At 42.6% G+C, this 12,517-nt stretch overlaps 1 protein-coding gene across 1 annotated transcript; it reads left to right on the plus strand.

Moving 5' to 3' along the window:
* Positions 1-1,922: 1,922 nt before the first annotated feature.
* LOC112080885 (macrophage mannose receptor 1-like) lies at positions 1,923-12,078 on the plus strand. The gene is made up of 10 exons (XM_024146814.2): positions 1,923-1,990; positions 3,111-3,149; positions 3,473-3,781; positions 4,048-4,213; positions 4,332-4,438; positions 4,974-5,321; positions 5,525-5,857; positions 7,615-8,016; positions 8,190-8,558; positions 11,586-12,078. Exons 2-10 carry the CDS (start codon positions 3,116-3,118, stop codon positions 11,594-11,596), a joined length of 2,079 nt encoding a protein of 692 aa, XP_024002582.1. The 5' UTR covers positions 1,923-1,990; positions 3,111-3,115; the 3' UTR covers positions 11,597-12,078.
* The last annotated feature ends 439 nt before the right edge of the window (positions 12,079-12,517 follow it).

Here is a 12,517-nt window from a genome sequence, read left to right on the forward strand (position 1 = left end):
CCTGGAGACGCACAGTAGGCCTGGTGCGTGGTGCCGGAACTGGTAGTACCGGGCTGGGGACACACACCTCAAGGCTAGTGCGGGGAGCAGGAACAGGGCATACTGGACACTGGAGGCGCACAGGAAGCCTGGTGCGTGGTGTTGGCACTGGTGGTACTGGGCTGGGGACACGTACCTCAAGGCGAGTGCGGGGTGCTGGAACTGGAGGCCTGGTTCGTGGCGCCGGCACCGGAGGACTGGTGCGAGGGGCTGCCACAGGAGAGCTGGTGCGTGGGGCTGCCACAGGAGAGCTAGTACGTGGGGCTGCCACAGGAGGTGCAGGACTAGGGAGGCGCACAYGAGGCCTGGTGCGTGGGACTGGCACTGTCATTACCAGACGGTTAGCACGCACCTCAGGACGAATATGGAGAGCTGACTCAGGTAACATCAAATCCCGGACACGCTCCGTCGGGCGGATGTCGTGTCTCATGCACCAAAGCAGCAACTCCCTCATTTCACTCTCCTCCAATTTCCCCATTCATTCCTTCACAGTCTCTGTTTCACTCCCCTTGCTCACCTCCAACTCCACCCCGACTGGCTCTGGTTCCATCTTCGGCTCCTCACGGTAAGCACGGGAAGTTGGCGCAGGTCTCCTACCTGAACTCGCCACACTACCTGTGTTCCCCCCCCAATACATTTTTGGGGCTGCCTCTCAGGCTTCCAGCCGCGCTGCCGAGCTAGCTCCTCATAATGCCGCCTCTCGGCTTTCGCTGCCTCCAGCTCTGCCTTGGGGCGGCGATATTCACCCGGCTGTTCCCATGGTCCCTTGCCGTCTAATATTTCCTCCCAAGTCTATTGCTCCACAAAGCGCTGTTCCTTCCTTTCACGCAGCTTGGTCCGGTTGTGGTGGGTTATTCTGTCACGTTCGTTGTATGGAGGAAGAGAGGAGGACCAAGGCGCAGCGTGATACGAATACATTCTTCTATTTATTAATAATGAAACGAAGAACACTTAAACAAACTAATCAAAACAACAAAACGAACGTGAAGCTATATAGATAAAGTGCAGACACAAGCAACAAATACATAGACAATAACCCACGAAATACCCAACGGAATATGGCTGCCTAAATATGGTTCTCAATTAGAGGCAGCTGTTTATCGTTGTCTCTGATTGGGAACCATATTTTGGTTCTTCTCTCTTCCTCCATACAACGAACGTGACAGACAGACAGACAAAGACTGTTGTGGGTGTGACAGTATGACAGTATATCCATGTTATGAACCTAAGCAACATTTGGATGTTATTTGAATATTTCCTGGTATCATGGTGTGCTGAAATCCAACAAAATGACCCGTATGGACTACAACATGTCCATACCAGGAACTATGGGCTTTTGTACATACAGAATTACATTGCACTTTGTTTACACAATTGGGGATTAGGCTGCCATAACCCTGCAGGTACCACATAGAAAACAGGACTTTATTTACAATGCATTGGGCTGTAGGAAGGTGACCTGCTTTGCCTGGCCCTGAGAGAACTCACTGACACAGGTTACAATCATATCTTTGGTGTTTTCTTTGTTTGTTTAACCACATATCTTCATGTCTCGTCAATCAGAGGTCAGTGGATATTGTACTGAACCCTGCTCTTTAGTGAAGCCCATGTCCAGCGCCAATAATAATGCAGATTCCTATTTACAAATGTACTGCAAATTACTGTCCAAATGTGAACTTGATACACAACAGAAATGTACATTTGATCACACAACATACTGTATTTCAAATACCGTATAAAGTCCTCTGTAATACAGAGAAAATACATTGGGTCTATTGGTCAGTGTTTGTTTTATGTGGAGGGAGGGGTTGGAGCTGAAGTTTCAGCATCTCCTGGGTGTGTTCACCTGTCAGCAGAGAGGGAGGAGAGAAACACTATAAACTCATCTCTCTTTCCCCGGTCTCCCCATCTCACAACCAAACTCTGGGGAGGGAAGAGGACAGCTAACTGGGTAGGTGTGCCATCATTTCAAGCGCATTATACATTTTTATCCTGATCAAAGAAAAGCGCAGTGTTTCAATTTAAGAGGTAATAATTCAGATATGTTTGGCACCTTTTATAACTTATTGTTTGAAATGATTTGAATGGTGCCCTTTGCTTAGTATTCTGTGTATTTTATGAAGTTGAGACTGACTACACTCTTAAAGTGTCAGACATTTGCCCGAAATGCCAGATAGGCCCACTTGACTAAAAGTTGACCAACCCATCTAACTTGTTTTGTCGATGTTGTGGAAAATGACCACTATCTGTCTAATAATGGGGCCTCAAGTAAAAATAATGGGCCAGTTTTGGGACTCAAAGAAAAAAATGGGCCAGTGTTTTAGAAACTAATACTGGTCCCAGTCCGCCCTGCACTCTAGAAAAAAAAGGGTTCCAAAAAGGTTCTGCAGCTGTCTTCATAGGAGAACCTTTTGAATAACCGTTTTTGTTCATAGAATAATATTGTCCTCTGTGAAATGGTTCCACATGGAACCCATAAGGCTTARTCAAAGGGTTCWCCTATGGGAACAGTCAAAGAACCCTTTCAGGTTCTAGATAACTTTTTTCAAAGTGTAGAAGTCAAATCTAATGTTTGATAACAGGGTGAGTCAAAACATATCTTATGCATATCATAGAAATTGTGGAAATCAGTAGATTTAGAAAGACTTGTGAGACATGCTTTTAAATCTCATCACATTTACCTCAAAGTAGACTATATTTTTTACTTCTTTCAAAGTGCATGTTTGGTTAATCAATGTAGTGTTTCCATAGAGTAGTGTAGTGTTTCCATAGAGTAACTGCAATGCTACTTTGGTAGTCAAATCACCTTATCATCACTTTGTCATTTTGTTTAACTGGAAAGGTACAACACTGCCAGTTAACTCTCAGAAGGAAATTGTGCACCTTAGTTCAGACTTCAAAACGAACAAAGACAGACAATTCTTTCTTAATTATTTTCTTCTACATTAAATCTTTCAACAGATCTGGATTGATAAATGATTGTGTTTTAATTAACATGTGTTCACAACAACAATGCTTCTCTTGAGTTGCAATATAAGGGTTAGGAGCATTAAACCATAATCTCTTCACAGTGGCCATGATACAGCCAGTACTTCTACTCCTGCTAATGGGTAAGAGATCAGATGGGYTGAATATTCCCCTTTTGGTATTATAGACCAACCTGCTATGACTTATCTAGTTGACCATGTATTCAATGTAGTTGGGTAGTGGTTCAGAACCTGGCAACATCTATGTATGTACAATGAGCTTCAGTTTAACCAACATTTAAGATGACATCTACAGAACTCTCTTCTTGAGTGGACACATTCATATTTTAGTACAGTGATTATGAAGTTGAAGTCATAAGGTTGATGTCGGTGTCACAATCTAAACAGAGAAAGAGATTGACCATTCCAAAACTGACATCTTTCTGATGTGACATTTATCCCCACAGCAGCCATGTCCTCACCAGTGTTTGGGACTGAGATATCAGTACTAGAGGGAACCTCTGTTACCCTTGTCTGCACAAACCTTGGGAATAAAAAGCTTGAGACATGCTGGGGCAGATCTTGTGGATTTTTCCATTGTACTGATCCCATAATGGAAGATCAATCCAAGTATAAAATTAACGCTCAAGTTGGAACAGCAAACCTCACCATTTTAAAGCTACAGCCAACAGACCGTGGGAGCTATTGCTGCAGAGTAAATGTCCCTGGATGGTTCAATGATCTTAAACAAWTCTACAGCCTGAGGGTAGTCAAAGGTAAGTGTTGCWCACTTCAMAKTARAGSTTATCAATGGGTTTTGCTCAGTGCAGAAGTCARRTTACAGAAGSAAGGAACATGAAGGTTTAAAGTCTTCATCTCCATGTATGAATGTTGTATTAGTGCATCACTATTGTGTATCAGTTTGTTCTCTCYCCAACAAAGTCTGCACTACTGGTAATATCCTTTTGCTACCTAGTTGTACTTTATCCRGTGTCCCTTTCTGATGGTCTGTGTGGTGAAATACAGTATGTCTTGGTTACAGGTTGTGTGAGGGACCTACTYSACGAAGTCSAWTTTCTGGGGAACAATATTGCGAATCAGCCATTTACAACCGAAAATGCAAGTCAGTGCAGGCAGGAATGCACCAAAAATGACACATGCCAGTACTTCACATTTGTTGATGAAAACACAGAAAGAATAGTCCACAGGTACATGCTCAAAAATTATATTTTTTTATGCTTGGGCAAATAAAGGCAGCAATATAATTTTTGAATCAGCACCATTCTGATAACTACTACCACATTTTTTGTGATATTTATCCCACAGAAACAAATGTTTCCTGAAGGTCTCAACTGGTGATTCGCCTGAAATTACAATACAGCACCTCCAACATGCAACCTCAGGCTACTCTCTGAGAAACTGCAGTGGTAAAGGTGAMTACATACAATGACATGACTTGATTCATCATTTGTTTTGGCCATTGAATATCTAGCCAATATCTAATAATCACAGAGGTAGACTTTGTTAATAGGCCCTCTTGAACAGGATAACAGACATGGATATCAAACTCTGTCATGTTGTGTTTCTGTTTATTCTATCATCTCTGTTGAAGGTGTAACTTAGTGAACGTCATCAATCAAGCATCAGAGCTCTTTAAAGAGAGCCTTTTCAGACCAATGATGTGTAAAGTCTATATTCTGTAGTCTATAGAATACTATCACTACTATGTATTCACTTTTAGTCATTGATGCACAGGACACGTCCATATTCATAAAACAAATTGGTTGGAGGTTTGAATGAGTTTGCAAATTTATGAWTTTGCCTCTGTCACATGCTCTATATTACTCTGCTATCAAACAGTATGTGTTTCCTATATTTTAGAATAGATAGTGGAAGCTGAAGATGTTCATGTTTGCCAATCAACACAACAAGCAGTCTGATAAACATTTTCCTCTGTATTTTAAACAGTCACCTACTCAGCCAAGAAGTACAGCCTTGTCCCTGAGAAGAAAAACTGGACCGAGGCACACGAGTACTGCAGACAGCACTACACAAACCTGTCCATCGTACGCACAGAAGAGGATTGGAAGGCAATTCAATCCTCTTTGGGTAATTTCAYTGGTGATGTGTGGATTGGGCTCCATAGGTCTGATCCAAATGAAAAGTGGAAGTGGTCTGATGGAGAGGACTTCATGTTCTTTAACTGGGAAAAAGGTTTTGGTGTCCACACTGGGGATCATGACTGTGTCTTGTCTACTTCATCTCACTGGCAACCAGTGGCTTGCGCAGCACCAAGACAGTATATGTGTCAACAAGGTAAGGACTCACTCACTCACTGTCTCTTTTTATCAATGGAAAATCCAACTTGTCATTTAACAAATGGGATTGACTGATTGCGCAACACCTACCCTAATACTATAATTAGGTTATCAAGTTCACCAAATTTATTTCATATTGTGTGAAGTCATTAACTGCCTCATGAAATCTGATGTGTCAGTTTTCACCTTCCCTCCTGTAAGTTCGTCATGGTAATGGAACAACAGAGAAGGAGTATGAGCTGATGCCTGGGCCAAAGATGCAGCAGGATGCTGTGACAGACTGCAGAACAATAAAAGGCAGAGAACTGGCTAGTATCTGTAACCAGAAAGAACAGGAATCCTTTGATGAGTTGACTACAGAGGACACCTGGATTGGACTTAAGCACAACAATACACTATGGGAATGGTCAAATAGAGAACCATTTCAGCAATGGGAACCTACCTGGAGAGGTGGAAACTGTCAACAGCTGAACTCAGACAGAAAATGGACTCCAAAAGATTGCTCTAATCAATGTGCTTTCATTTGCTATGGAGGTGAGTTCAACATTGTAAGAGTGTTTTCAAACTTTTCAAACAGTCAATCATATGACTAAATTGTATATAATCTCCACAAAGAAAATCCTAGTTTACTAGGAGTACTTTGCTTTTGTATCAATGATAAAAATGACAGGAAACTTAAAATGTACTTAAATGTACAGTTGAAGTTGGAAGTTTACATACACTTAGGTTGGAGTCATTAAAACTCGTTTTTCAACCGCTCCACAAATTTCTTGTTAACAAACTCTAGTTTTGGCAAGTCGTTTGGACATCTACGTTGTGCATGATAAGTAATTTTTCCAACAATTGCTAACAGACAGATTATTTCACTTATAATTCACTGTATCACAATTCCAGTGGGTCAGAAGTTTACATACACTAAGTTGACAATACCTTTAAACAGCTTGGACAATTCCAGAAAATTATGTCATGACTTAGAAGCATCTGATAGGCTAATTTACATAAATTGAGTCAATTGGAGGTGTACCTGTGGATGCATTTCAAGGCCTACCTTCAAACTCAGTGTCTCTCTGTTTGACATCATGGGAAAATCAAAAGAAATCAGCCAAGACCTCAGAAAAAAATTGTAGACCTCTACAAGTCAGGTTCATCCTTGGGAGCAATTTCCAAATGCCTGAAGGTACCACGTTCATCTGTACAAACAATAGTACGCAAGTATAAACACCATGGGACCACGCAGCCATCATACCGCTCAGGAAGGAGACACGTTCTGTCTCCTACAGAAGAACGTACTTTGGTGCAAAAAGTGCAAATCAATCCAACAACAACAGCAAAGAACCGTGTGAAGATGCTGGAGGAAACAGGTACAAAAGTATCTAAATCCACAGTAAAACGAGTCCTATATCTACACAACCTGAAAGGCCGCTCAGCAAGGAAAAAAGCTACTGCTCCAAAACCGCCATAAAAAAAGCCAGACTACGGTTTGCAACTGCACATGGGTACAAAGATTGTACTTTTTTGAGAAATGTCCTCTGGTCTGATGAAACGAAAATAGAACTGTTTGGCCATATTGACCATCGTTATGTTTGGAGGAAAAAGGGGGAGGCTTGCAAGCTGAAGAATACCATCCCAACTGTGAAGCACGAGGGTGGCAGCATCATGTTGTGGGGGTGCTTTGCTTCAGGATGGACTTGTGGACTTCACAAAATAGATGGCATCATGAAGAGGGGAAATTATGTGGATATATTGAAGCAACATCTCAAGACATCAGTCAGGAAGTTAAAGCTTGGACAACAAACAAAGTCAAGGTATTGGAGTGGCCATCACAAAGCCCTGACCTCAATCCTATAGAAAATGTGTGGTCAGAACTGAAAAAGCGTGTGCGAGCAAGGAGTCCTATGAACCTGACTCAGTTACAGCAGCTCTGTCAGGAGGAATGGGCCAAAATTCACCCAACTTATTGTGGGAAGCTTGTGGAAGGCTACCCAAAACGTTTGACCCAAGTTAAACAATTTCAAGGCAATGCTACCAACAACTAATTGAGTGTATGTATACTTCTGACCCACTGGGAATGTGATGAAATAAATAAAAGCTTAAATAAATCATTCTCTCTACTATTATTCTGACATTTCACATTCTTCTAATAAAGTGGTGATCATAACTGACCTAAAACAGGGCATTTTTACTAGGATTAAATGTCAGGAATTGTGAAAAACTGAGTTTAAATGTACTTGGCTAAGGTGTATGTAAACTTCCGACTTCAACTGTATATGTATTCTACCTCATTCATACAGATGAACGTCCACTTAACACCACTGGGGATTTGACCATTCCCGTTACCCCTGAAACCATCAGCCCTACTTCAACTGGACCTCCCTCTATCAAGACGTCCACCACAACACCTACCACTTTGCTACCTACTACTACTAATGGACAGTCCACCACCACACCAACTACCACTACCAATGGACAGTCCACCACCACACAAACTACATCTACCAATGGACAGTCCACCACCACACCACCTACCACTACCAATGGACCGTCCACCACATCACCACCTACCACTACCATTGGACAGTCAACCACACCCCCAACCTCAACTTCCAGTGGACAACTGACCTCATTAGGTCCCACCTCCCCAGACAGGAAGCCCACATCCTCCCCCAGTATTACAACTTCTCCACTCCATCCTGGTGAGTGTCAGACATGGAGCTACATTCTGTACCAATCTACACAAAGGTATACAAGTGCCAGTTTTTGGGCTTTTAATGATAGACAAGTCCTTGAGAGAATTTGTGGTTTTGTGTTAGTGCACTTCCATTAACATGTGTGCAATTTCATGTGTGTTTGTGTTTTGTCCATGCAGACTACCTGCACTACCTCAACGAGTCCAAGAGCTGGATCAATGCCCTGAAGTTCTGTAAAAGTCGTCACTCCGACCTGGTGCACATCACCAACCAGACCGTGCAGGCTGACTTGATCCAGCTCCTGGCCAATGTGGAGCTGCCATGTGGGGGGGTGTGGATTGGTCTGGAGCGGTCCATCTTTGAGTGGAGCGCCCCCTGGCTGTGGACCAGTGGTGATGTTAATAAGGTGGTGAAGTACAGAGAGTGGCACAGCTGCTTCCCCCTCAACCCCATCAATTACCACTGTGGTAAGATGGTCCGGGTTGGTAACGGAGAACTGAAGTGGCTGGATGCTTCCTGTCATCAGGAATTAACCTTCATCTGTCAAGGTGCATTGCTCAACTTTGGAGCTCCTATTTTATTTTATTTTTTCAGTTGGGTGGAACATTCATAACTTTGTAGATAGTCAAATATTACATTGAAGTGTCATGGTTTACTGCGGAATAGAGATTTACTGTCTTGACTCTCATGTCAGCTCTATGCAATGAATTACGTTATGCGATGCTCTGATTATACCTCCCTATTGAGGCTCAACCTACATCCCAGACACCCCCTCTCTACAGCTGGCTACTATCTGAATTACTCTTTTCTCCCTTTAACTCCCTCCGTTTTACCCCCCTCCCTTTTACAGAGTCTAGACTCACTCTACTAGTAATAGTCTTTAGAATGAGCCAAAACATAATGGCAAGGCCTGGTCATATAAGATACTGCAAAATTGATGTCCTCTAATCCTGTGTATGATTCTTTCTTTTGGAAAAGTTTTATCGTTACTTTTCCTTTAAAAACAGCTCATGTATATCTTTGTACATCATTTTATACACATAAAAACGGCATAAAAGCATAAAACACAGCATATGAATATTACATTTAAATTTGTTAAAAATTTGTTAAAAAGAAACAACCATGAATAAAAGTATTTTTCTTTGTAAAAACATCAATTCTTTAAAAGCCATTTAGAATGTGTACAAATGATTTAACAAAAGTAAAACATTTTTAAGACATGAAAACATGTAAAGAATGTCACTTTGTTAAAAAACTGTCTTCGGTCCTTTGTACAGGAGTGGGGTGAGTTCTTATCAAACTCGCCTCCTCTTGCTCTTCCGTATCAATTCCCGTCCTGTCCTTCGGGGCCCAGAGGAGATCCCTCCCCTAGGCGCATCGCCCTCGTGGGCCCTCGCATCTCGTGGGCGACCATCCAGGACAGGTCCCGGTGCCGATTCAGGAGAGCAGGATGGGCCACGTTACGCCAAACCGTTATAGGCTCGCCTATAGCAAACCCGCGCACTGGGCACACTGGTTCCCACTCCTGCACAAGAGAGAGACTGTGACTGCTTCTTTTTCCAGTTTAAAATGTCTTAAAAACTTCTGGAGCTGGGTGTAGTGTGTGGGGAGCAGGAAAGAGACTGGGGCTCACAGGTCGACTTGGATCAGCCTCAGGGTTCTGAGGTAAAATCCCAGCCAGAACCGTGCGAGGGCCTGGGTCTTGTTGTTGACCGGGGAGGTGGCAAGAGTGAGATGTAACGCTGTATAGCGGCTGCCCAGGAACAAGTAGAGGTCAGGCAAGCCTTTCCCCCCCTTGGACCTGGGCCTCTTGACTACCTCCCTCCTCAGCCTCTCCTACTTGCTTCCCCACAGGAAGTAAAACAGCATCCATTCCAGAGCTAAAAGAGTTCTTCGTGGGGGGATAAAAACAGAACTGATTAATTAAAGCACAGGTAAAATCACAGCTTTAATGTTTAAAACCTTGCCCTCAAAAGTCAGCTGTCGACGTCCCCAAAAACCCAGTCTCTGTCTTACTGTCCCCAGGATCCCACTCCAATTACCGCTCCTTCCTTCCTCCCTCCGGGTCAAACCTTACCCCCAGTACCCTTATGTCCGTCGTTTTAACAGTCAGTGGTAGTCTGGTCAAGTCTGGGTTTGCCCACGGTCCGAAAAAATGGGCCTCTGTCTTGTCTCTGTTCAGTCTCGCCCCAAAGGCTTGTCCGTACCAGTTAGTCCTGTCCAGGGTCCTATCGATGGATAAAAGGTCGGTACATAAAATGTTCACGTCGTCCATGTAAAAAACACACTTGGCGGTCATCCCCCCACACCCACCACACTGATCCGTTGGTCCCTTCGCAAGACCTGTGCCAGTGGTTAGATGCAGGCCACAAACAGAAGGGGAGACAACGGACAGCCCTGACGGATGCTGCAGTGTACTCCCACTGCTTTTGACAAATGCCCATTTACAAGGATGTTGCTGGTGATATCCCCATACAGCAGTCCCACCCAAGCTAAGAACCTGTCCGGGAAGCCCATTTTTTGCAGTACCTTGAAAAGGTACTGGTGCGACCCGATCAAAAGCTTTTTCAAAATCTAAATTTAGGACTACAAGCCGCATGTTTCTGTCTCTCGCATAACAGATGGCATCTCGGATCAGTACCAGGCTGTCCGTGATCTTCCTTCCGGGAATGGCACAGGTTTGGTCCGGGTGGATAACCTCCCCTAAAACACCTTGTAAAAAGTTTACAGTCAAAATTTAAAAGAGTAATCGGTCTCCAGTTCTTCAGTCCTGTTGTTTTTTGTGTGTAAAAGAGTCACGATCCCTACTCTGAAACTGTCAGGTAGTCTATCGAGGTGTTCAAAGTCAGTAAAAACAGTCAGAAGTTCGTCGGCTAAAACATCTCTAAAGGTCAGATAAAACTCCAAGGGGAGGCCGTCCTCCCCCGGTGACTTACCCCTCTTAAAATGTTTCAGTCCTTGGTCGATTGCTGTCCTCGTCAGGTCTTTTGTTAGGTCGTCTGTGTTGGGTGAGGCATGTATGTTAAAATGTCCCCCATGGTTTCCTCCTAGAGATTTTTTACTCCAAACAGTTCCACATAAAATTCCTTGACTACTTCTTTTATTCCCTTTGTATCTTTTTTTAATGTATTCTTTGTATGTTTTTTAAACCTGTCATTATCCTACCCTTACTAACTATTTTCTTTAAAAAGTACTTTGTACACTTCTCCCCCTCTTCTAATTCCCTTTCCTTACTTCTTAAAATAACCCCCTTACTTTTCTGTTCTGCTAAAAATGCCATTTCCTTTTTTACTTCTTTGATTTCATGGTTAAAATCAAAGCCCTGTTGACCTAGATTAAAATACCTTTCCAGTCGCCTCTACAGTCTCACCATGCGTCTATCTTCTTCTTTGCTTTTTTTCTTTCCTATCTCTCTAAAGAAGGTCCTTGTCCTACCCTTCACCATTTCCCACCACTGTGCTCGTGTGTCAAAGAAGTCCTGTAGCGTCTACCACTGGCTGAACTGCTCCCTGTACTGACTAACTACTCTATCATCTTCTAAAAGGGATCTAATCCTGTGCATGATGTTTCAACAGATCTCCACTAGAAGGCTCTCCATGTCATTATGGACAGTCTGCAGACAGACACCACACTGATCTGCCAGAGAGACTACCACCCACCTGGTCTGGAAGGAACCTGCATTTCAATTCATTATATTACACTACTATTATTAATATTATTACTACTTTTACATATTATTATAATCTCTATTACATGATATTACTTAATGATACTCTACTTACATATACGGACTCATTGTTATTTGACCTATAATTTACTGTAATAGTTTGATTGTTTAAAAATAGAGTAAAGAAAGGTAAAGTAAAAGTTATTAACTGAAAATGTATTATTTAACTCCTGTGTGATCTGTACTGTTTGAGAACGCGATTTAGTTAGAATGTAAATGTTATTTTGTACTTTCTGCATAAACATCCATTTAGCATTTGATCAGTGTGGAATTTCATTCTTCATAGAAAGTGCATTGAGTGATGAATCAAAAGCAATTAAAATGGTCATAATGTAACCTTATTATTTGAGAGGTATTAAGTGGTGTCTAGTCTAAATCGACTTGATCAATATTTTCAGCAGGACTGAAGGAGTCCATCTCAACTGTCAGCAACAATGAACCTGGTATCTCAGACAACAACTTTTCATGGAGGCGAGATGTCTGTGACATTTGTAATGTTGACACACTATTGCACTGATGGGCTGTATTTATGCAACACTGCTCTCTAAACCATAAGCCCAGGTACAGCCCCTGACCTCTTCTTCAGCCAGCAGTCCTTGGATGAGTCCTTCAGTGACACCTGAGCAGTCGAACCATGTGAATGTATGCTTATATACTATATCCTTAATGCTTTAGTGTAAATCAATCTAATATTGTAATATTGAGCACTGACATTCAGCCTCAACTGGGTGGTAGTAACTGTGGCTCTCTGTCAAGGGCCATGGACAGACTGAACACTCC

This window comes from Salvelinus sp. IW2-2015, unplaced genomic scaffold (assembly GCF_002910315.2).
Source record: "Salvelinus sp. IW2-2015 unplaced genomic scaffold, ASM291031v2 Un_scaffold16560, whole genome shotgun sequence".
NCBI classification, from domain to species: Eukaryota; Metazoa; Chordata; class Actinopteri; order Salmoniformes; family Salmonidae; genus Salvelinus; species Salvelinus sp. IW2-2015.